A 26,321-nucleotide genomic window follows, 5' to 3' on the forward strand; every position below is an offset into this window, starting at 1 on the left:
CGACTTCGCCTCGTCAAAATACCTTCAGTCTCAATGCGCGAAATTGAACTTCGCGCTCTTGTTATATAAATAACTATTCTACAACTGAACCGATTGTTAATTAAATTTGCTGTTTAAGTTCAACTTTGTCACGTGCGCGAAATGCTTTTTTTCACTGTTGACGATTTCGCGCACGTTGTCAAGGGCAACCTTACTTATTAATTAACCGTTTAAAAATCTAATACTTCGCGTTTCGAAATTCGTCAGAAAATGATAGGTTTTTTGACAGTTGTAGAAAAAAGCTATTTTTTTCATTAAGAAAAATAACTTTTCACAACTTTCTAACTTGACCACTAGGTCGCTATGAATTTATTTAGGCCGTCCTTTGATCAACACGACTAACAAGACGTTACCCTTTTTTCAGGACTTTATTCTGACCACGTCGATTGAATCTCTTTGAATGCATTAAACTCCTTTTAGCTCGACTGCCAAAACGCGAATCTATCTGAACCGTCTTCTGAACTCGGTTACTCAAACACATGTCGGCTTATTTGTTATGGAGCTTTATTTAATTTGGTGAGTTGCAAAAGTAACAGAACACGACTAATTTTCAGTGTGTAATTCGAAACCATAGTCAGACAGCGAGGCGCCAAATACGATTTTGAACAAGTGACCCATTGATAAATAAATGTGGGAGGATGACGAACCCTCACTGTTATTATTCTACAATCGACAGGCGTTCTACCCGGTCTCACACTCCATTTTATTTGAAGAGGTGGAATTATACGGGATTCGTGGAGTATGTTTGTCATTACTAAAATGTTTTGTTGCGGATAGAGAGCAAGTGGTTTTATGCAATGATACCCCAAGTAGTCCCAAACAAGTGGTAAGTGGAGTTCCCCAAGGTTCTATCCTACGTCCGGTTTTGTTCCTATTATTATTGAGGATTCGCTTTCAATGTCATCGGACGTCAATGGCACTATCTTTGCGGGGTAAAATTTCATTTTAAGGCCAGCGAATGACAATAATCTCAGTTTGTGTGTTCATTTGCAAGGTCATCTATAAGGTCGGTTTTGGACTAGTCACTTGCCACCTATGTCACCTCCAGGAGTGGGGTGAGCGACCTTTTGTCGATAGCCTTGAACTACTTTTCAAAAGCGCCTAAGCAACTCTTAAACTTCACCTTGACTTGATTCGTAAGGTCACCGCCAGGAGATAGCAACTTTTGAGTTTTACCACTCCCAAAAATTACCAAAACTTGTAATTGATTACCTGAAAATTCTTTGAAAATCAAATATGATACCAAACACCTGACTTGATTCGTGAAGAACCGAATGGTGCGTGGACTTACTTTCCGCTTGACATTTGAACATAGGGAGAGGTGTTATTAGGGACAAACTATCTATCGAACAAGGCTTTGACTCTTTTTCCGAGGTTTTCACGAGGCAACCGAAAAGAGTGACCGACCGAATCGACATCTGAGTTTCACTTTCCCATTCATTGCCAGGTGCCGATCGACCGTTGAACTTCATCTTAGTTTACTTTTTAAGGTCATTTCCCTGAAAAGCCACGTAGCAGGTGATCTTTGAACTAGTCTAAAACAGAGACCATATAGATGACCTTGAAAATCAAATGTGACGCCGCAAAGAATGGAGGTCATGGAACATTGCTAACCTTGAAAGTGAAATATGGCACATCTGATGTCACAAAAAAAATTGATCTCCGATTTTCCTTGAAAATGAAATGACACCACATAAAAGGGATCATTGACCTCTAATGACCTTGAAAGTAGAATATTACACCGCAATAATCAGACCAATGACCTTGTAAATAAAATAAGTTGACAAAAATAAGGCCATTGACCTTCCATGACCTTGTGAGTGAAACGTGGCTCCGCAATCGTTAACCTTTGGTAATCTTGAAAGTGAAACATGACAATAAAAATTGGGTCGTTGATCTCCGATGACCTTGAAAGTCAATGTCTTTCCACCTTCACCTACTTTCCATGTTCACTGCAATACGCCATTTTTACTACCTCTACAAGAACCCGACAGTAACGACGACACGAGCGAACCAACCAAAATTCATACACCGATCCAAATCTTATAATAAAATCAAAGTAACCGTCACAGTATCACTTTTATTTAATTAAAACTAGAAAGCCAGCAGGCCTGGTGTAATAATGTCCGAAGGAAGAACAAATGCAATGCATTTGGCCGTTTCCCAACAAAATTTAGGCGTAAATCAAAACTTGGGGAAAATTTGCCCCAATTTAGACACACTGCATCTGTTCTATTAACCGAGATCCCCATGTTGGCGCTCCAAAAACGGGCACCCTGTGTAATATTTGTAAAACAAATTCCCAAACGGAACGTTGCGCATTCCCATGGTTCTGAACATGTTAAAAAAATTAGAATTTTAATGGTACACTTTTTTGGATTTTTACCTTTTTTAATATTAGTAAAAGCTCATTATTCATTAAGTTAAATTAAAATTCTGTGTAATCGTTTGAAAAATAGACAGAACAACAGAATAGAATGTGATAAAAAGAAGATTCACGAGATACTAAAATTGGTATACGGGATAGTAAAATTCGAACACGTCAAATAAACATACATTTTATAAAATGCGATACTTTTTTTTATTGTCATGGCATAAAACAACAAAATGTATCTATTAAATATTATTGATACGTATAAATTTAGATGACTTCAATTCGAACGTATTCTTACGTGACCAACTACGTAGGTGACGTAACTCTTTTATTAAATATTACCTTTATTTAAAAAAAATGTATTGCATACATTTTTCAACTCGTGTTGTTGCCACTTTAAGGGACTTCAGCTGAACAGCAACTTTAAACCTCGAAACTTTCGTATTTAAACGATTTTCCCTACTTATATTGACTCGATTTGGTAACTACTCATAAATCCATATAACGAAATAAACCAATACGACGGACTCCCCGCTGACACGCAAATTTGCACGTATAAAAAATTTCCTAGAATTATCTCCAAACAATTACCTACCTTTATCTTTTCTAAAATAAACGAAAATCAAATCAAATTAAAACTGTCACAAACGCATTAACGAACACATTTTGTGTTAAATCGGAAAGCATCCGAACGAAATTGATTAGCAAGAATTTTGATGACAAACCCGAATTCATTTCAACTGCCTTGATCCAAACAACGTCCCAAACGGACATTTTTTACACAGCAATATTTTTGACGAAGATTTGAAAAGCATTAAAAAATACCAAGCGCGGAACTCTAATCCATTGATTGTCGCCGAGTATTTGTGTGAAGATGGACTTCTATTCTAACTCAAAAACCATAATAGTCAAACTGGTATCATAAATATTGTAACGGGTCGCGTTATTTGTATTTTTTATGTACAGGGTGGTTCAAATACGTGGCACACCATACGGATCTCCGCAACGGTGAGAGATACGGTGTAGGTTAAATGGGGGCAAAGTTTTCCAATTTTGGGACTAAAAAATCGCATTTAAAGTTTTTGAAAAATCTTTGAAAAAAGCTGAGATATCACTGAAAAACTGAAAATTTTTGTTTTCACTTTCCCTAGTTTAAACGGTTGGAAATGGACGGTTCCCGTTGACACCTTCTATGGGTACTTTTTTCGGAGAAACGGAATCTGTTATCAGAACTTCCATAGTACGCTAGATGTAGAAGCTACTGGCTAAAGTTCTACATTCCTTTCTCAACAAAACATCCACGGGTAGCTAGATCTTGCTTAATCAAGATGGCTGTGATGGCGATGCATTCAAATGAATTTGTTTTTGTCCACTGTCTCATTCCGTAAAAATCCAATGTAGGGATTAGCAGTCCTCTAATCACTTTCCGAAGGGAAGCTTTTATATCTAAAGCACACGATCACCTGCTGAAGGCATTTCCTGTTGTCGGAGAAATTAGAAGGCAGACCCTCAACCAATTGAAAGCCTTTCCCGCGCAACAAGGTACTGTAGTCTATTATTTGATGTCCGGCATTCATGAAGTTTATTTACGAGTGCTGTCTGATAGGCAGCAATAACATTCATTCTAAGTGAGACTCACTTGTTTGTAAAGATTGTGTAAGAACGAAATAACTTTCTCTAAATTTTGGTGTTTTAGTTTCCGCATTTTTTGTTTTACGTAGTAGTTGTGCCATTTAAATTAGTTCAGTTGCTTATGAGCGTTTTTCGGTCTTGAATTGTGTCATACATAATTCTATCGAAGTATTTTGGAGGCTCCTGCAACTAAAAAATATACCACCCACAAATATCCACTAGAATCCGCGTCCAACAAATTGGTGCTTCATTGCTGCATGCTAAAGTATCCAGTAAAGAAAGAGTGACTTACACGCACGTATTCAATATTATGTTGACTCTGTAAGATCAAGTACCATTGCAATACAACAGCAATTCCTCTAGTCTCTGACAAGCAGGAATTGTCGAAGAAATATACTTGTTTAAACCAGGTAACAAAGTTCGCGTATCGTAGACAGAACCGTACATCTCCAACATTTCGTTGAAAACACTCTTACTACTACTTTTTAGAGCCTCTTTGAAGAATTGCTTCATTCTTATGAATTATATGGCATTAAATTCGGCAACAAGGTTTTATTTAAGCAAAACGCTCGTATCCAACCGAAATACCCCATTTTCATAAAATTTTTATCAATCTATATAAAATATTTAGAAGAGGTAGTAAAAGAAAAGTCTACCATATCGTAAACAATTGAATACCCGTGAAGGACAGCTTGGTTTCCACAAGAAATAATAAAGTAATAAAATTTGTCCTATGTACTTACACTTAACATCCAAACGTAAGACGTTGCTTTCCCCGATTCCCTCTAAATTCGTTCCAACGCATGTGAAATTACCGCTGTTAGATCGGCTTAAATTTTTTATTAGCAAACTTTGGTTTGTTATTATGGTGCCCATTTCTGGATTATTGTATATTGCTTTGTCCTGAAAAGAAAATTAAATTCTTTTATTTTGTAACATTGTTTAGATTTACATTGTATTTCCAGTTGACTGTGTAGACCCAGGGGTTGGCGGTTATGCCACAGTGCAACATCACATCCATGCCTTCACGTATGTCGCTTCGATTTACTGCCGAGTCGAACGCCAGAGTGCTCAGCGGTACATCTACGAGGAGGGTGTTAAAGAGGCTTTAACTTGTGGCATATTTACAATGAATTTTTAGTTTCCAACTGTCTTCCACTGTAGCATTGAAAATGGGATGCACCCCGTTACACGTGATTATTTGATTATCTTGCTCCATTGATGGTTTAAACGTCAAAAAGCTGGTGCTTGAATAATTAACCGCGTTAGACTGAAACGTACAGAAATGAATTTACGGTGAATAACTGTAATTGCTTTGTACCGTGTCGCGCTTTAATTGTAGCTATATAAAACTCACCAGTTCTCTCGTGTTTACTAACTGCACGCTTTCTAACCACCAGGTTATTAAAGGGCGAGGACGGGATCCAATAACTTCGCAACTTATTTCATAAGTGTTTCCTGCTGAAAGTACTCTTTGCTTTCCCCATATTTTTGCCCACAAAGGACGAACTGTAAAGCACATCATTAGTGTGCGCCTATGTAGCTTTCTTTTTTTATATAAATGTAAAAAATTGATATAAAAACACAAATGCAGGCGCTGGGGTTGATTTGATACCCTTAACGTATTTCTAAACCACTCGCGTACCGTTTCCGAGGTTTATCCGAACTCTTGGTTATCGAAGGATCTACAATCTTTTTCCTCTTATTGCTTATTCTGTCGGTTATTACAAATTCCAACCCTTCCAAGATCGGATTTATTGCAATAACGTTGTTCGCCTCGTAAAATCGTTCTGATTTGTTTCGTCTTGTCTACTGGCAGCTGCGAAACTGATTTTATGTACCCTTATTTCCTCATTTGATATTCATAGCTCGAGATCGAGTCATACAATATGCAAAATGCTTCGGTTAATGCTTCATGAACTCACTGATGCCCCGGTATTATTTTTTGTATTATATAAATCAACTGAAGAAGTACTCGTCGGAGTGAATTAAAAAATGAATTTAGAACGACTGAAGATAATTATAAAGTTTTATTTGTAAATATACAGGCTGAAGAATGACGCGGATGTGCCCGCAGTTGTACCGAATTAAAAAGAACCCGCTCCCAACTTTTACTATTATAAAAAAGAATTAAGAAAATTCCCTAATATAAAGGTTTCTCTTGACTTTCTGTGTGTTGGTTTTACGTCCATCTCCTAAAGAATATTTTATTATGCTTTGAAATTTAAACGAACTCCAAAGCCCTAAAGGAAAATTTCATCATCAAAAGTTTGAATGTTTTGCTGTGAAAATATATTTAACTTTTATTACTACTTCACTTTTAATCAAGCATTTTTAACGTTAATTAGGTTTAAATCGAAGCTCGAGTTACGTTTCATTAACGACGGCCGGTCTTCGGGTAAATACAAGATGCAGTGTACTGAGAGAGTATGTTAAATTTTCGTGCAACTAATCCAGGAAAATTCCGCTACAATGAGTTTATTTCACAATTTTGCTGTATTTGTACCGGTGGAAAATTAGAGTGGGGTGTTATTCAGAATAGCCAGATTTAATCCGCTGATGGTCTCCTAAAAATGAAGATAGGAAAATTGGGATATGCAAATTTTTACTAATACCCATACAGAAGCGATACACCAGAGGTGTTTCAACGTTTATATTTTACCTTTGAATCCTACATAATCTCACTTCATATATAAATATCAAGATAAATTTATCCCCTTTCGAAAATTTAATAAATAAATTACTAGCGACATAAATATTGCTGTTGGAGACATTGACATTTTATCTTCGCGCAACCATTTTCCAAGTTTCGCAATAGAATGACATGTGCATAGTAGTTCTCAAACTACAATAATTTCAGCATCATAAACCTAAAGAGCTATGTCGATCTTAGAATAGTGAAACGAGATTTGAGACATCCTTTAATGTAAAGCTGAAATCCAAACTAATTCTACTAAACAGGCGTTGCCAATGCTCTTATTACCTTGGTTTATTAATTATCAGTGAATTAAGGTTCTTAAAACAAAAATAATTTTAGCTTTTCATTGGCGATGTTGAATAAATTTATGCAAGCATTATTTTTTTTATCTAAACTAGGTAGCCTTATGTCTTTTTACCGTAACGAAATACAATGTGAGTTATTTTAAAGTATTGTTGTGTTAATTTACATAGTCTAATTTTTTGTTTAAATAGTCGCATTCTATTCTTGGAAAATTAAGGGATAAGGGACAATTGTTAGAACTGCATTAGGTGTTTGTAGAATTTGTAATTTTAAGATTATCTGGCGTTACGATAATAGTTGTGCTTATCGCTTAAAGGTGAAGTTAATTTTGTGGACAGATGTTGCAGATGCGCACTTTGGATAAGAGAATTTTGTGTATTTTAACTAAAAGAATAAGGAAGTGTTTTAACGGCCGCCGTGGCTTTTTGCCTTTCGTAGTTCGCTCACTTTACTCACATATTAACAAAAAGGAATAGCATAGAGCGAAATTGTTGAATTTAGTAAAACTAGTTTAAGGAGTCATGGGTTTTTCGTTTAAATTGGACGATGGTAGAAGACCAATCCCATTTTTCTGCCCATCGTGTACGATTTTTAAGAGAATATTATAAAAACAAAGAAGGAGAACTCTGCAAACCTGTTTTCTTAGACGAAAGGTGGATTTTGAATCGGGGTTCGCATAAGAAAGACTGGCACAAGGTTTATAGTACTACATGCAGGTAATGAACATCGCTTTGTTCCTGATGCACGACTTTTATTTTCTACAAAATCGCAAAGTGCCGGCTATCAAGGCGATATGTGTCCAGAGTTATTTACAAAATGGTTCGAAGACAGTTTAATTCCAAACTTAAGCTATGGACAACGTCAGTTATCATTCAAAACTTATTAAAAAAATTACAAATACATCCTCCAACAAAGACACAACATTCTCTATCAACCTACCATGTTTAAAAATGAATTATTGCAATTAGTTGCGGATAATGCGAAATCAAAGGTGTACGAAATCGACCAAATAGCCAACAAATACGGCAACGGGGTGTTACGGCTTCCTCCATACCATCTCCAATTTAACCCCATCGAACTGGTATGGGGAAACTGCAAAGAACATTACAATGAAAATGTGGGGCGAAATAATGCAAAGTTTAATGGCAATCATTTAAACCCATTTGGATGGAAACATTGTAAATAATTGATAGCGAATACTGGCGGAAATGCATCAAACACGTCGAAAAGTTCATGGTGGAGTGATGAGATATTGAAAAACGATTTTAGGTTGTCCGGCCATTAGTCATATTTGTTTCTGACTCAACTTCAGAGAGCGATACCGAGACGGATACTGAATAACTAGGATATCTTGTTTACTTACGCAATAAGTGCAGACATAATTATAATGTCCATGAACCTAGCAGAGCAAGGTCAGCAGAACACAATCAAACATATTGCATAATTAGGTGCTAATTAAGTGCCCTATTCCCGAATTAAATGCTCTTTTTTTTTTAAATAATTACATGTTCTGCCAGGTTCATCTATGAACTCAGCAGAGCACTACCTCAAAAAAACAAGAAAATGAAAAGTGAACTAACTATAATTACGTGCCCTATCCCCGAATTAAATGCTCCTTTTTTTTTAAATTATTACATGTTCTGCCAGGTTCATTATGAACTCAGCAGAGCACTACCTTTAAAACCCAAGAAAATGAAAAGTGAACTAACTATAATTAGGTGCTAATTAAGTGCCCTATCCCCGAATAAAGTAAGTAAAGTGTTCTATTCCCGAATTAAATGCTCCTTTTTTTTAAATTATGATCGTGGCAGAACATGTAATAATTTAAAAAAAAAGGAGCATTTAATTCGGGAATAGGGAACTTAATTAGCACCTAATTATGCAATATGTTTGATTGTGTTCTGCTGACCATGCTCTGCTAGGTTCATGGACATCAAATTATAACATTTCTTCGACTTTCATAATTCACTAACATACCTCAAATTATTATTGTTCTTATATGAAAATAATAATAATTTCCTTTAGTTATGAAACTGGGTTTGACATCTACGTTCTTTTAAAATTTCAATTCTTCCTGGAATTGTACTATTTTTTTAAATTTTGCAACTCAATCTGTTAGTTTCTTTCCTTAATAAACTTAAATTTTGATTCCACCAAGGGACACTTTTTGTATAAAAATTCTTTTTAGGAATATATTAAATTGACAAGTTTCTACTATTTTGTCATTTAAAATTTTGGCACATTCTTCCGCATTCAAATTACTATTACAATTTAATGATAATTTTAAATTTTGCAAACTTAACGTTAGTGTATTTTCAAAATTTTCCCAGTCAGCTTTTTTAGTACAAAATTTGAATATTTCAGGAGGTTCTATTTCTAAATTATTTTCTAAGTTCCATGTTAAAAGTTTGTGGTCCGATAAAGTTTCAACGTCTTCAATTTTCCAATTAACACATAAATCAAAAATACATTCCCAGACAGCAGTAACATCTATGTTACTGCTACCATTGTTTCCAACAAAAGTAGGATTTTTATCATTATTCAATATCTCATAATTAATCAGTTAAAATTTCAGCTAATTTTTCTCCTTTGTTATTTTCTATATCACTGCACCATAGACTAGACTAGCGTTAAAATCTCGTGCTATAATTATCTTATTATTTCTAATTTTGTTTAGTACATTTTGAAACAATTCTACATAAATTTCATCAGTATTATTATCAGGAGGAAGATAAACAGAAACAATGTATAATTTTGAGAGTCCCTTAAAATTTATTTCTATTGTGATAATTGTTCTATTAAAATTGCTGTAACTTCTAAATTTTGATATACAATGCAAGATTTAAATTTTTGTTGTGCTTCCAAAGATGATGCATTAATAACACTAAATTTTGATGAAAATCCGATCATTTCATTTTTGCACACATGTGGTTCTTGAATTATACATACATTACTATTATTTTTACCCATTAAATAAACCAAATTATTTGTAACCGCTTTACTTTCACCTACTAATTGTCCAAATGTAATTAATATTTTTTCAGCCATAATTTATTCTAGTTCCTAAACCTTTTAATTGGTTGTCCATTGAAGTACAAAATGTACTAAAGACTTCATGATCCATATGTAAAATACTTATTTCTACTAATATTGAATTTGTCACACATAGGACAGCAAGGAGTAGTCGCTTCCTGTGACCTTTCTTTCCACATCTTCCGCACATTTCTGCAGTTTCCTTGCAATGTTTAGACATATGACCGAATCCCCAACATTTATAGCATGTTAATATAGACAAATGATCTTCAACAATGTGCGTACTCCTACCCAAAACAAATTTCTTTACCCATGATTAATTTTCTAAAATCTGGTCGAACCTCAAAAATAATATCAATAAAAGGATTAGAATCCTTTCCTCCCCTTCTGAATTTCTCTGATCTTATATTTAAAATTTTCTGCACCACCAACTTTATTGACAATATCCCTATTACACGTAATTAATTTGTCCATTATGTCTTCTTATTAAAATTTTTATCAACTCTTTTTATTATTACTCTTGCAAAGCTCTTTTTTGCAGTATTCCTTCTGCATTATTAGAGATTGCTTTAGTTAGTTTATTAGCATCTTCTTTACCCTTACATTCAATAATCACTTCTCATTTTGTTTGCCTGATTTGTGAACACCATATTCGGATTAACTTTTTCTTTAAGTAATTTATGTGTGGATTGTACAGTTTTAAATTCTGATGTAATCGGTACATATGAGATAATAAACGGCAATAGAAGGCTGAAGTACCAATTTTCATTTACCTTTTCTTACGGTGCTTACGGGTAATGCATTAACTCACATTTCATGAACATTAAATGTAAGTGCATATTAAGAATAATGCACTTTTTCCAAAAAGGAAAATGAGAACATAAAGTAAATGGATTTTCATTACTACTCCCATCATAACATTTGTATTAGATTTCGGAGAGTCGATGAAATCAATCTGCGAGTTAATTACATCTCCTTTGTGGCGAATAAACATTAATTTTATCAAAAATCCACTTTTATCAGTAATATTATCTCTTGACGTTCCTCATAAAGAAACGAAATAAAATAAATACAAAGAATTTTGGGTTATAACTGGTCATGTTAGTAATGGCTTTAATATTTTTAGCCAATAAGACACAATAGAATTTTCGCCTCTTTCATTATTTCAAAGCCCGCCAGAAGGTGATTACTGGCATCTCTTTGTTTTAGTAGCGAGCGTCGTGTACTTACGGTAAATGTCCAGAGTTACAGCGGCAGTCAGCGGGGGAACATTATTATTATTAGATGCTTGGCAGGTGTATACGGCATGGACATCCGTTCTATCTAAATGATTCAAATAAAGTGTATTTTTCACTCTCTTTCGAGTGGCAATTTCAGATACGTCATCCAGTATTGCGTTTTCCTTCCACCAAGTCACGTTCGGTTTCGGACGCCCGCCTAAAGCTATACATGTAACGTTAACCGAATCTCCCTCTGAATACGGCCCAAGTACGTAGTTATCGATATATCCCCCACTAACATCGTCCATTAATATTATTTTTTCGGGCGAAACTGCAATTGGATAAATCGGCAATAAAATCAATAGCTCGCGTGACACTTTACCTGTTATTTCCACATTAATTTCAATGTTCAACGTAGGTCCTTTTTTAAAGTCAACCCTGCAGTGGTAAATCCCAGCATCAGTTTCTTTTAAATTTGTAATAACCAATTTGGCCGGTTCGTCCTGGTAACGGAACGATCCACGTGATGCTAATATTTTATGATCTGACCAGTGCTCTCCATTTTCAATTTCTTTATCCCGTACATCATATCTAATTGAAAAAAATTAATAAATACTTAGGATATAAATTTACTCACGTGTATATCGGGGTCGGGTTATTTTTATCAATTTCTTTATACCAAATGACGGTTTGTACTTCATCTTCAAATTGATTAAGCGATACATTGCAGGGGATGTTTCCAACTCCACCCTTTACAAATTGTAACGTTAATGCGGCCTGTTCTGCAATAAAAACAATTACAAGTTTTTTACCTGTAAGTTATGAAATCGATTTAATTTCATTAACAGCAAATGGGTCATTTGTCCGGTAATTACCAGTTGAAAACGTAAAGTAGAACATAATACGAAACTGTCAGTTACCATTTCATGTATTTTGTACGTACAAAATGAAATTATACTGTTGTTTTTATGGTCAGTTTCAGAATTACCGCAGCAAGCTGATGTAATGTTTAAACTAATTTAGAGATAATAAATATTAGTACCTATATTTTATAATTCAGGACGGAAATTCAGATATTTATCTTTAATTTATTAAAAAAAAACACATTTTCGTACAGATACTGCTATATACATTATATGGTTTGGTTACTTTTGATAAAGTTCCCTTTAAAATATTTGCTCTGTTGAAATCGTATCTAATACGTACTCTGTTGTATCATTATAATTTTCCATTTCGTTTGCTAACTTAGTAACTGAGTTACGCAAATGTAAGACACTATGTGCATGACATCGATTACGATAGTAGAACGAAGACACCTTGTTGATTGATCGTAAACTGGAAAAAAACCAGTTCTATAAACTGTAACTCACTGTGGCTGTAATATTTTTTCTAGAAGGAAACACAAATCTTTTGTGGTAGATAAATCGAAGGAAAACGCATTCTTTTAATCCATATGAAGCCTTTTTCCGTGATGATCAAGTTAGAAAAATTGCGGTTACTGATAAAAGACTGTGATGCCGCTAAATTTCATGCGTATAAAGGGCAAAAAGAAACTATTCTATTCTATTCGCAAGGGAGCCCGACCGGGCAGCACTTGGGCACATCAGAGGCGAGAGGCCCATTGTGCCTACCCCCTTTCTTTCGCAACTGAATTCAGAGCCCGTTCCTCCCAATGAAGGATAGGACCCTGTTTAGCCTAAGTTGCTTCACCCTCCCCGGTTCCAGATAGCTGTCTCCAAGGAGTTGATGTCTGACTGACTATTTGGGCTACGGAGATTCTTCTGTTTAGTTGCATACCGCCGCCGCGCCCTTTAGTTATGTCTGTTCCAGGTGTGGTTTCAAGTCACTATTGTTCGCAATCTCACCCTCTTTCTATCATACATGAGCCTAGAAGTGCTATTTGAGTCTAAAAAATTCTTATGCTCCTTAAACGTCGTGTCACTAGTCCGTCCCTATCATCATCCCCTACGCTGGAACACTCCTATTCGTTAGGTAAGGTAAACTATCCTTGCAAACCTGTGGACCAATTTTAAAAATTACAAGACATGAAAAATATTGTTTGAAAGCACAAATCAAGCGTGCCACGTAACTTTTATCTAACCGCATGCGCGAAAACTCAATTGTCTTGGGCGTCGTGCCTATCTGGCCAGGTGTCGCTCCTCTACTTCCATATACTAAAAGTTTTAAAAAAATCCTCAGTTCCCTGAACTTACGGGTAAAAGTTATCAATATAATCCCGAAAAATGTTGTTAATTTTTGTACTAGGTAATTGTGGAGATGAAACAAGGACCTCAAAGAGGAGGTGAAGTTCAAAGGTCACCTGCCACGTGGATGTTACCTTGGAAAATAGTCCACGGTACAAGGGCATTTGTTTTCACAGTCATAGAGATCAGTGACCCTATTTTGTGTTATAGTTCAATTTCAAAATTACAAAAAATCAACGACTCCATTTTTTACAGTACCACATTTTTTACTTTTAGGTCATTAAAAGCCAATTACTCCTTTTTTGTAATTTAATTTTATTGTCAAAGTCATCAAAGCGGCCTCATTTTTGCTGTATCTTATTTCATCTTCAAGGTCAATGGACCATTTTTCAGAGGTAATTTCATTTTCAAGGTTATCAAAATCCAACGACTTCGAATTTTCAAGGTCATCGCAGGTCAATCACCTTATTTTATTATATTTCAAGTTTGCCACATTTTACTCCAAAGCTGATTGATCCCATTTTGGTCAATGTAATTTTGTTTTCAAGGTCATCAATTCTGTTGTATCTTATTTCGTTTTCAATGTCAATGGCCCTATTCTTGTGGTGCCATATTGCATTTTGAAGGTCATCAGAGGTCAATGACCCAATGTTTGTGGTGTCGTTTCATTTTCAAGGTCAGGGGATTTCAAGGTGATTATAGGTCAACGACCCTATTTTTTTGTCATTTCATTTTAAAGATTATTAGAGGTCAGTGACCTCAATTTTTGAGGTCAAACTTTACTTTCTAGACCATTCAATGTTAATGACCCTTTTTTGGAGTGCCTTATTTAATTTTCAAGCTAATCCAAAGGTAATTTTTAACCTTTATTGACCTTCAGTGGGCCCTTTAAGAAGCTGCAGAGCAGTTTACTATCAAGTATGGTTTACGGATTACTTTTAATCGACTTTTATTGTCGGCGTAGTGTCCCTTGTCGGCGATATGGACCATAAAAAAGTCGGAAAAAATGAGTGGTATCGATTCACAACAGGGAAGGAAACATTAAAGAGAAAATACGGTAAATAAAGACGGGAGAAGAAACGTGGAAGGTTATGGAGAAGAATAACGCAAATACGTGGGGGGGAAAGAGGCCGGTAATAAATTACATTGCAGTAAATTAAAAAAAAGAAATTGAACAAATATATAATTCATGATGGGAACAAAGACGAAACGGAGAAAAGGAAAGAGTTGTAGGATAGGGAGTGTACGAATGAAAAAAATTATGCAGAACAGTGATGGGAAAAGAAAGATACGAAATACATGTAATGAAGAAAGACGAACAGACAGAAACAATATGAAGAAGACATTAAGGGAATCCAAACAGGATTTCTGGAACTAGATAGGAGATACGAGATTGGAAGAAACATTACGAAGATGTTACAAGGAAAAGAGAAGAAAGAGGGAGGATATGAAAAAGAAAAGGAGAAAGGAGAGATGGCGTCAGAGAAGGAACGCCTGCCAAATGAGACATAGATATGTATACGTCACAGCTACGGAACGAGTAATACAGTCCGTAAAATGAGTATCGAATTAGCACTTATATTAATACCGGGAGACAACGAGAAGTTTAACGCGCGTTGTCCGATTTTGTCTAGTTGAAAAAGGAAACAGTGAAGTATAGCGAAGCTCTCTTCTTTTTAGAAAACAGCCACCGACAAATTGTTCATCTTATTCATCAAATCAGTTTGTTTGTAATCTAATTCTGTGTGATGAACCTAAGTGAAGTTGAGATGCTGTCGGCGTTTTTGTTGGGATAAGTGCGTCTAGTATGGTAAATGTTGTACGACCAGATTGTTTGGATTATTACTTATTAAGCAAGATAACTAAGTAATTTTAAAATTTCTACTTCTATTTTTTGACCGGCTGCGCGCGGGGTCGTATGTCCAAACAAGTTTGTAAGCTTGTTTTTTTTTGCAAGGAAGTATCCCCTCCCCTCACACTCTGACATCACACATGGTACGTTGTGATTGGCTGCGTAGTTTTATGGATGGAAATTTGAATTAGTGGATGAGGGCAATTTTGTGACGATGTCGCGGTTAGTTTGAATTTATGGGTGAAATTTGAATTTTTGAATTTGCGGATGTGGCGATAGGTTTGAATTTGTGCGGGAGATTAGAATTTCCGGGTAAATTCGAAAATAAATGATCAAATAATATTCCATCATTTATGTTTGAAATTGTTATATTATAAAGTTTATTTTTACGACAAGCTACCAATTACAAGTGCGACCTAGAATAACAAGTATTCCTACAATAAAACTAATTAAATCTTTACAAAATGTACCTTTGTTGCTAAATATATACCATCTGGAGCGTTTCTAAGATTTTCTTCACATTTTCCGTCGCAGAAACGGTTGATTTTTTTAGCAAGGTCCTTCCAGAACTGCTGTTTAAAAATGCTCTTCAAACATTTGGAAACAACAACGTCGGGTTTTGTATTGAGCATTGCTCTCATCATCTAATATATTATTGGCACGTTGGGTAATTTCAGGTGGAGTATTTGGAAACTGTTGAAAATACAAAATATTCTTGTGTTGGTAACTATTGTAATGCTTATTTTATGTTGGTACTGCAACTTTCTGTTAATGTATTGCACTTCCATGCCAGCTTTGGTGCCGATAAAACTGTGAACTGTGAACACGGTGACAAGTGAATGGGAGGAATGGCTAGAGGCTATGAATGAAGAATTAGCTTCGTTGCGACAAAATGACACGTGGAATCTTGTAGATTTGGCACGACTTCAACAGCCAATCCAGAATCGATGGGTGTTTATAATTACACCAACCCAAGGGTTTACGCAGAAAGCCGGAGTCGATTATGGCGAAACATTTAGTCCGGTGGTCCGTTTTGACACTGTACGAACGATGCTTAGTGTTGCTTCGGCCGAAAGGATGCAGCTGAAGCAATTCGCCATTAAAACTGTATTCTTGTATGGAAATCTACAGGTGGGGATTTACATGAAGCAGCCTGATGGTTTCGACGATGGAATTGGTCGTGTGTGTAGACTGAAGCGCAGTCTATATGGACTAAAGCAAATTTATGTGGACGATGGACTATTGTCGGAACAAATGACAAGAACATAAACTGTTTTATTGATGAACTTAAGACAGTTCGAAATTACACTTTGTTCGGCAAATTATTTTGTAGGTGTACAGATCAAAAAACTCAATTGTGGTTCTTCTTCTAGAACAGAAGGTCTACACCAACAAGATTCTGCAGAGGTTCAATATGGATGAATCAAATTCTGTTACAACGCCATCCGAGGCAGCGATCATGGAGGATGACACACCAAGAGATGGGGTTCCGTATCGTGAGGCTAGGCAGTTTGATGTACCTTGCTGTAGCGACAAGACCCGACATAAGTTATGCGGTGCGCCTGGCATCGGAATCGTTAGAAAACCCCAAAGCTGCACATTGGAAAGCAGTGAAAAGGATTTTTTATTATACCTGAATCACAATCTCCGTTTTAAACACTCAAATGCGTGCGAAAAAGGGCCTTTAAAACACACGTGCTTTAAAGTTGCTAAGTAACGATACTTGTATGACTTTTGAAACTGTCATCTGGATGAAATAAAAACTCCTCTTAGGTCGCTTTCTGTAAATGCAGAACATTTCTTTGGCTTTTGTATCTATCCTTTGGTTGAAGCTTTCACAAACGCGCGTAATTTAGGGTATGCTTCCAAATCTGTTCCACTTTTTAATCGCAGCATTGCTTTAAAGTTTTGAATGAATGCACCAAAATATAGAAGATTTAAATACCTTTGACATTTCCTTCATATATGCCAGCATTATGGATGCATTTAAGACTGTATTCTTAACTTCCTATTCATCCATGGAAACAACTTTTCATATTCTTTATAATAGGCTTTACTGGAGTTGGATTTTACACCTACCAACGTTTGTTTAGATTTTACAACAATTGATTTAATGGGCGGTGTATTATCTTTTTCAACGGAAATCGTTTAATTCACAAAGACGATGATTTTTATAAGCAAACGTCAAGTGACATTTCCATGGCAATCGTGAAATTACGAACAACCAGCCCACTTAATTAGACATGTATTCGAGTATAACGTCAATATGACTTCATTGTACAGAGTGAGCAACAAAGATTGAAGCGTGCCGCTTCAGCTAAATTGGCAATGTGCCGCTCATAGCATATGCTGATTTGATACAAGATACGAAATACGAATAGACGCACGTCACTGTGACAGCGCAGAACGTCATTTTCGTATACAACTTCATACAAAGAAGGTAGTTTTGATATTAATAGGAACAAGCGGTGATGACGCACGCTTCAATCATTGTTGCTCACACTGTATTTCCTATTTTTAAATTATACTGCAGGTATAATAAAAAATACTATAAGATACACGTGTATAATTAGTCTTTAAAGCACTTGCAACGTTAAAGGCACTCCGCTTTGCGTCGTGCCCTTAAACTCGTTGCGCGTGCTTTAAAGACTTGATTATACACTTGTATCTTAATATACTATTTTTGTACATGCACGCATATAAGTATTCTGTAGACACTTAAGGGATATCCAAATCGCTACCTAAAAATAACGATCGATTATGGGATCATCTACCGAGCCACTAGCAAAAATCGCGGGTTTCAGGCTTATAGTGATTCCGATTATGCGGGAGACTGCAAGACAAGGCGTTCTCGAACCGGAGTTGCTTGTACCAACCAGGATGGTGCAATTTCCTGGTGTAGCAGAAAGCAACCCTGTGTGATATTGTCTATTATGGAGGCAGAATACATTGCGGCAAACGAGGCCGTCAAGGAAATTAATATGGCTGAAAAGACTGTTTTTTGGAATTAGCTGGGGAAAATTTTACTTCAACCCTTTTCGTTGACAACCTCAGTACTATTAAACTTTTAAAGAACCTGGAATTTTACAAAGGTCTAAGCATATAGACATTAAATTTCAGTTCATTCATGAAAAGTTTAGTGCAGGTGAAATGAACATTAAACACATAAGTCGTTATCTCGAGTAAAATACAAAAAGCTGAGATGCCTACTTGGGGTGTGTTTTCAATAACAATACAATATTTTGGGAGGAAGTGTTGGAAAGACAAAATATTCTTATGTTGGTAACTATTGCAATACTTATTTTATGTTGGTACTGCAACGTCTTGTTAATGTATTCCACTTCCGTGCCAGCTTTCGTGTAATGTAGATATATTTTTCTCAGTTCTGTAATCTTTTTTATTAAACTCTTTTCTTAGTGTCATTAAAAAACAATTAAAACAATAGAAACTATGTATATTCGAATCACCTGATTCATTCATTTTAATTAAACGCGAGTACAATTGGCAGGTCAACTTCGCCCTACACATTTTGACGTTGATTGAAAACAATTATTCAAGGCTAAACGTATTCTAACATGTAAAAGAGGGCAAGTAGTCTAGAATGTTGATTCCATAGTAAGTGTTAGAATGTTAACTTTTAGTTTTCGAAATTGAGTCGCTATATTTATTTAATATTGGTCGTGGACAAAAATTTTTTCGTGCTCCTTGATTTAAGGGAGCGTTCAATACAGTAGTATGGAAAGTGATGGAGTGAAAAATAGAATAAAGGAGTTATACGAAAGGAAATATGTATGATGAGGGTAACAGAGTAGAGCGAAGGGCTATCTACTCCGCCGAACATACAGACACATTCTTTTAGGAGAATACATACGTAAGAAGTCTCTATGTATCAAAGCATTAGAGAATGTATTCATCTTTAATAACAAAAGATTTTATGTCAAATAAATGAACTAAAACTCATTCGAAAGATTCCCGTTTCTGGGCTATTGGGTTAATTCACAAAAAAAAGTGAAATTAATACGTGTTCTCTCCATTTTGTTCTGTACAATGCCCATACTTTAATTTACCGCGTATGAAGTGACAGTAACACCACCGTCTTTAATGTTTCTTTCTTTTAGAATTCACTCCGTTATGTATTGCAAACGAGGAACCATATTTAAATCTAATATGCCTTATAAATGCTTTGGTTTAGATTTGAACTTAACAGTGAGCTCTGAAACGCAATTACATTGGGAATATTTAATTAACTTGGGCGTTAGAGGTCCTTACATCCCGAATCGGTGTAGAAATAACACTAAAAAATAAGAATTTGATGTTTTAAACTTATAGGAGCAGTCACAGTTTGACAGTTAGACATAAAATTTCCATCTCTTTTCTGTTTGTTTTTTGGTAAATAACAAGATAGATCATTTTTCTTTAAAAAGAAAGCACTTCAATACCGTTTTCATTTTGTCTATAATACATATATTTTGGGGTTGGTTGACCTTAGAAAATCAATTTCTAGTAGTACATACCACCCCATGTGCGTGTTAATAACTCGAGGGAAACGGGAAATGATTTTATTGTGGCTTACTAAATACTTCGTTAATTTCGTAAGAAGTTCCCGTTCGTGCGTAGAAGCCAATTAAGATGTATGAAACTGCGTTAATTTACATATAAAGTGGTAATTTTTCTACTTTGTAATAATTCGTTACTAATTCGTTGTTCTCTGTGCTTGTATTGATTTCGTGACATACAAGTGTTATGGGACAGAGAACATGAAATGTCAATTTACATCGGAAGTAATAAGTGTGTTCAGTGAAAATCAATAACGTTAAAATGCATTCGCCAGTTATAAACTTTTTATGGAACAGGAAGGAAGTATTTTATTAAGCTTGTTTAAACACTTGCGGCGTGGTTCAATTCATTAAGCAGTAATTAATTAAGTTCTTACAATTAATCGTAGCATGCCGATATTTAACTTTTTAACTTGAATTGTTTAAATAAACCAGGAACATTATCCTTTGATATACTATTCCTGGTTTAGGGGACAGTTAAACAGTGCGGCCGCGAGCTCAGTCCACCTACCCTTTCGGGCTTTAGGCTTAAAATGCACCTCTCGTACCCAGCGAAACTGCAGTCAAGGCGACTCATATACCATCGGTTCGCCTTCCAAAAATTAGCGGAAATTGAGATTTCGTGTTAGTATTCTCTTCATTTTCTGAACGTTTATCTTGGGCTTGGAGTAGTATTTATTTAATCAATTGACACCTTTGTATTTTTTTCTCGTTAAGTATTTACAAATTTGTGTATTCTCGTGTTGTTGTATCTTTGATCGTTAATAGGGTAAAACATCCGTCAATAGACTAATAGACATGTAGTTTAAAACTTTAATTAAAATTCAGTGTATAATTCAGGGGACGTCACTACATGTAATTAAAGTGTGAGTCTGAAGTCGCGCTAGTGTGCGGCTATTTTGACTCGTTTAACAGCCTGTATATAGTTCCTCTTCAAGGACCATTTGTGGGGACTCATTGAATATGTTTATCAGTTCTTTATAGTTTACTCGGTTTACTTTAAGCTCTTGTAGATCATTTACCCCTAATTCTCGAAGGCTACTCTCGGCTTTCAGCCTGACAGCCTGTCTGGTCCCGTGAATACATGTTCTTAGTACGTGTTGCTGAGAACTAAGTTCTCCACATGGGCATCGTCCGTCTTCTTTATTGACTGTTGGTGGTAAGGGTGTCAATGACATTGTCAGACGCATATTGACAAGTATGATAAGCCATCAACTGTCACTATAGTATAATTGGTTAGGTAGCAATAAACTTTCCTTTGAACAGTACAAAACCATTGCGAAATTGATTCTTGTATGTTAATACATTTTGAAACTGCACACTTCTTACCCTGCAATTTTATTTTAGTTGTTTTAAGAAGAAACCCTTCCACCCACCCATGATGTCTCCACCGTAATACGCACAGCTGCTGATCGAAATGGTGGTCAACATAAACGAAGACCACAAATTTCTACCCTAACCGAAGTCGAGCAACAATCAATCTGAAATTGAAAATTAATGCTGTTTAATAAATTTATTTTTTTGACTTGTAATATTCAATTAGGTAATAAATTCATATTTGAAATAGATTACGTAGTATTATATGGATCTAGATGTCATCATTGACCAGTGATTAGCCGTTCTGGCCACTGCTGGTATATGTATGAGTTTTATTTATTACAATCTATCGCATCGCATATGGAAACTTGCAGTAACACTTCTTGTTTAACCGGATTTGGTGGCAAATGCAAGGCCTATGTTTATTTAAGATTTTTGAAAAGAGGAATCAATTTGCTGTACAACAATAAATATGTATATGGTTGATATACAAAAAAATTGAAAAAAGGTGTTCGCCTTATCGCGAGTAACTTTAGCGCATGAACATACCTTATGTTTAAAATATGCGATATGTTTCCCTTTACTAAAAGAATCTTTCCTTAAAATTTCAAAAAAATCTCTTCATACTTAAGAAAAATACATTGCGCAGATCTGATTTCTACAACAAGCGATATGCTTGTCTTACTGGAACTAAATAAAATTAGTTGTTTTATTCAAATTCGTTTTTTGTTGTATCTTGTTGTGAATAATTGCAAGAAATACTTAGAACACGTTTTATAATTCACACATAAACATTTTACAATAAACGTCCTGATGGAATGACCCTTGTGCCCTGGACAAAAGGACAAATGCTAGTTTGGGATGCCACCTGCACTGACACGCTAGAACTATCCCATGTTAATTTGTCAAGTAAAACGAGTGGTGCAGTAGCTGAATCTGCGGCAGGTATGAAAATAAGGAAATATAGTTCAATTATAGAACAGAGCCATATTTTTATACCTTTCGCAGTGGAGACATTGGGACCTTGATATAGAGAAGCTCGTAATTTTGTGGAGTGCCTGGGAAAACGCATTACCAATATTACTGGAGAACTCCGAGCTACCACTTACTTGCGACAAAGAATAAGTTTTGCTATACAACGTGGCAATGTGGCAAGTGTAATGGGGACGAAATTTTTAGTTTTTCATTTCTTTAAATAAAATTGATTTCAAAAATTTTAATTCTTATACTTCTGTTAGTTTAATTTAATTTGTTTTTTTCTAATTAATTGTTGTATCAACACTGATTAGATTGCTTTTCAATGCGGAATAACATAAACCGTAAATTGCCCTAGCTAATTATTCATTTAAAAAAATCTTTGTACAGGCCCATAATAAGAATTTTCTTAACTAAACCCAAAAAAAGCCAAACAGCAAATAAACCGCAAAGTGGTATACATCATCGAATTCAGAATAAAAAGGGCTTAAGCATTTGATATCGGAATATCAGGGCCGTATTTAAAAAATCAAGTTGACGCCAGAAAAGCATAGTTCGTAAAATCCAAAAATACCGATTAAATTTGACGTTTTGCTTAGAAATTCGTCACTTCACAATTTGCCACCTACCAAAATCTCTCTTACTGATGCACTCGAGATTTTTAGTGGAAAATTGACGAGAAGTATTCCTTCTTACCAAAACAATTTTCAATTTTACGAAAGAGGAAAAAATTTAATCAGGCTATTTTTAAGCATGCGGGATATTACTGTTGATCAAATGTCTGACAGGCTAGCGTCCATGCTTTTGATTCCATGTCAACAAGTTTGGGCATCACTATGCTGCCCTGCTAAGGAAAAAGGCATTAAGTGTTTTTAAATGAAATGACCATTTTCTTACTATTGCATTAGATAGAGAATCGAAATTGGCATATTTTGATATTATATGTTACTATAGCTATTTTTAACAATTTTTGACTTGTTCTCATTTCATTGAATTGATACCATTTTTTCCGGATTTTCTTTTTAGTAGTCGGAAATGATTTTATAATATAACAATCGAATTTTAAACAAGTCTAGTGACACTAAAACGTCACCCATAAGTGTTTCAATAATGGAAAAATGGCTCGCAGTGGTTTCACCTATTTTAATTATAATTATAAGAATTTTGGAAACTTTGTACCTCCAAAACAATTACCTAGCTAGAACAAAACCAATCGTTGAAAATGAGGCTAACCATAACTCACATTGCTGGTGCGATCAAAATCCTTTTTTTAAATCAAGAAGTACCTACACATCCAAGGGTTCTGGAGTTTTTATGTGCTTTGTGCGTTGAAAAATAACAAGATTTTGTGTTTCCATCTGTATCAAGAAAATTTGCATGCAGAACGTTATTTGGAAATTTAGTATTGTTATTGAACAGCAACAGAAGATCCGCCTCTGCAGGGATATGTTGCTATGTCAACAAGACTGCACATAATGCAGGCATTATTTCCGAGTTTTCAGACGTCATTTTTCCAGGGAATTGAATCGGAAACCTCGGGCCTGTTCGATCCTCGGACCTTTCCCTTATAGGTTTCTTTTTGTGTGGTTATGTAAAAGACAGAGGAAGAGAAATTTGACGTAGAATCCGAAAATGCAATAAAAAATAGGAGTTGCCATTTAAAATAACGAAGCTACTTCCGGTATTTCCGGAAGTGCGACAATTTTGAAAGTACAACTTTTCAAAAACCTACCTATTTCACTTTCCCAAAAACGTTTAACTAAAGCTCCCAAAAATACACCCTGTATAGTTGGGTTAATTTATTCAACAAATATTGAGGCTGACATAATTAAGCTAAATTATTTGGAAGCAGGACATACATTTATGTCAGAAGATAGTTTTCATCATCAAGTTTCAAAGCCACTAAGAAAAAAGGGAAACATATATGACTTTGATGACTTTGTAGATGCGGTCGGGAACACCAATTCAAAATGTGACTTTTTAAACCCGTTCGATTTTTTCCTACCTTTTGACTTCCACTGCCAGGATTAACAAAGCTCAACCGAGGCCGTATTTGTATACCTCAAATACAAAGAATGAAAAGATACCTAACCCTTTGGTACAAACTAGTGAAAGAGGTGTAATCAAATTAAAAAAAAAGGAAGTAATATTAAAAACCCTTGTGCCTAAAAATAGGCACATCTTTAGGGACAAATTAGATTTAGTCGGTAGATGGAATTGATTACTAAAGTTGTTTGCAATATTGTTGTTTGTTTTCTACGAATAAAAATCAGTCTGTTTTGAAATAACTGTACAGTTTTAAGTCTCTTTATTGTGAAAAACCCTAAGAAATGTTTCAACTGCAGTTATCTCAGTTTTCGGTTATGTGCAATTACGTCTTTTCTTCTTAGGACGACAGTATGACAAATATATTGAATCTGATCGAAGCGTTTAGGCGAATATAGCAATACATAATTACAATTAATTATTGCGAATTCTGTTTTAAATGTTGACGATCTGTTCACGCCTATTACAAATTCTTGAAAAATATATAGGAATTCTGCCAATAATTTTTATACAAAAGTATATCATTATTTGAGCAATTCTGTTACCTATACTAATTCAAGCCAGTTAATAGAAAACAGCTATTTCAAAGCGCCAAATCTAGTAGTCATAAAGCATTACTTATATTACAGATTAATAGCTTTATATTATACCGGATCTATATTTGATTTAATGTATGCCGAATCTGAATGCTATTTGTGGTTAATTCCAATATTACATTATTGTATGAACATTAGTTAATCAGTGTCATTACATCAATAATTGCCTTCAAGCTAAATACTATAGGAAATCCTCATTATTGAACTTTCCTTTACTGGAAATCAAATTAATTATTTAGCCAACATCTTTTGTTATTACTCGGTTCTCTTTTACTCACTTTATTCTGTCATTAAATCGCATTGTTTGCACTGCTTGCTTTGCGTACAATACACACTAACTGCGCAAACAAAGAAGTTAATTGCAAGTGAATATTATTAATGCAGTGAATGAGTGAATTTATTAACCCACATCAAAAATGGAACTTCCTTTCGACTTATCGTTTAATAAATAAAGTAATAGGTAATTAATTTTGCCCTTACGTTGTGTTGTAAACGGAACAGATGTTAGGGAGCCACGGCTGAGTATTTAATAGCTTTAAATTAGTTTCCTAGTTTACGAGTGTCGGGAAATACCGCTCGGTTTTATAATTATCGTAAACAAAGCCTCCAATATTTCTAACAAATGAAATAAAATCGAGAAATTTAATTAAAGCGAAAACGTCAACGTCATGGTGACCGTGGAATGAACTTTGCAAACGGGAACAACTTCGAACAGGAGCGTGCAGGTAAAAACTTAATAAATCAACATTCGCACATAAATCAAAATTGCGCTGTGCAAACGAAAAGGTTTTTTATAACCGCGTAGAATTTCTTACCGAAAATTATTTTAATTGATTAATACGCATGTGTCTTTATTTTATGTTTGAACTTTCGCTTTAGTAAGGTGGAGAGTCAACATAATTTCAATTAGTTGGCAATCAATCCGTTCTAAATGGGGTTAAGCGTATCTCAAACTACTTGAGAACAACGAGGACTCCTTCGAATATGAATTACATTTAACTTCTAAAGCTAGTAAATTTGTAGTGTGACGAACAGGAACCATATACTAGCTAGAGAAGCATTATTCACTTATAGTATAAAACAGCCCCTTCTGTTCTTGCTTCTTTTGTACATTATAAGACTTACCTCCTTCCAATACCGACTCAGACAGCTTCACACTTATTACAATTTTGTATAAACAAGAAAGCAACCAATTAAAACTGAAAATGCGATACATCTCGGCAATTGCAGTCTTGATTAATTAAGTGACGTAGTTAGGTTAACAAACAACATTGCGTTTCACACTAACGTTTTTCGTTACATAATTTGCATCATTTAAACCCCACTGCAACTGTTTAAGTTAATTAACTACTTGCCCAATAAATTGACGTTTTAGCATAAATGCGTACGTGGCCCAAAAAAGTGCCCCGGGATGTTATGAATTAGAAAAGCAACCCATTCATTTTTAAACAAAATGGGTCAGTTTTCTGATGGAAG

At 35.1% G+C, this 26,321-nt stretch overlaps 1 protein-coding gene across 1 annotated transcript in view; it reads right to left on the reverse strand.

The window, feature by feature from the left end:
* Positions 1 to 26,115, reverse strand: part of LOC116169612 (nephrin-like) — a 28,242-nt gene extending 2,127 nt beyond the window's left edge. The window contains exons 1-8 of the mRNA XM_031485758.1: positions 25,971 to 26,115; positions 11,937 to 12,081; positions 11,682 to 11,890; positions 11,310 to 11,630; positions 5,403 to 5,554; positions 5,174 to 5,315; positions 4,998 to 5,128; positions 4,789 to 4,948 (exon numbers count right to left, since the gene is read on the reverse strand). Of these exons, the coding sequence (XP_031341618.1) occupies positions 4,789 to 4,948; positions 4,998 to 5,128; positions 5,174 to 5,315; positions 5,403 to 5,554; positions 11,310 to 11,630; positions 11,682 to 11,890; positions 11,937 to 12,081; positions 25,971 to 26,061 (1,351 nt within the window). The 5' untranslated portion in view covers positions 26,062 to 26,115. The remainder of the gene's footprint in view (positions 1 to 4,788; positions 4,949 to 4,997; positions 5,129 to 5,173; positions 5,316 to 5,402; positions 5,555 to 11,309; positions 11,631 to 11,681; positions 11,891 to 11,936; positions 12,082 to 25,970) is intronic.
* Positions 26,116 to 26,321: the final 206 nt, after the last annotated feature.

Source organism: Photinus pyralis, unplaced genomic scaffold, assembly GCF_008802855.1.
Source record: "Photinus pyralis isolate 1611_PpyrPB1 unplaced genomic scaffold, Ppyr1.3 Ppyr1.4_LG1, whole genome shotgun sequence".
Taxonomy (NCBI): domain Eukaryota; kingdom Metazoa; phylum Arthropoda; class Insecta; order Coleoptera; family Lampyridae; genus Photinus; species Photinus pyralis.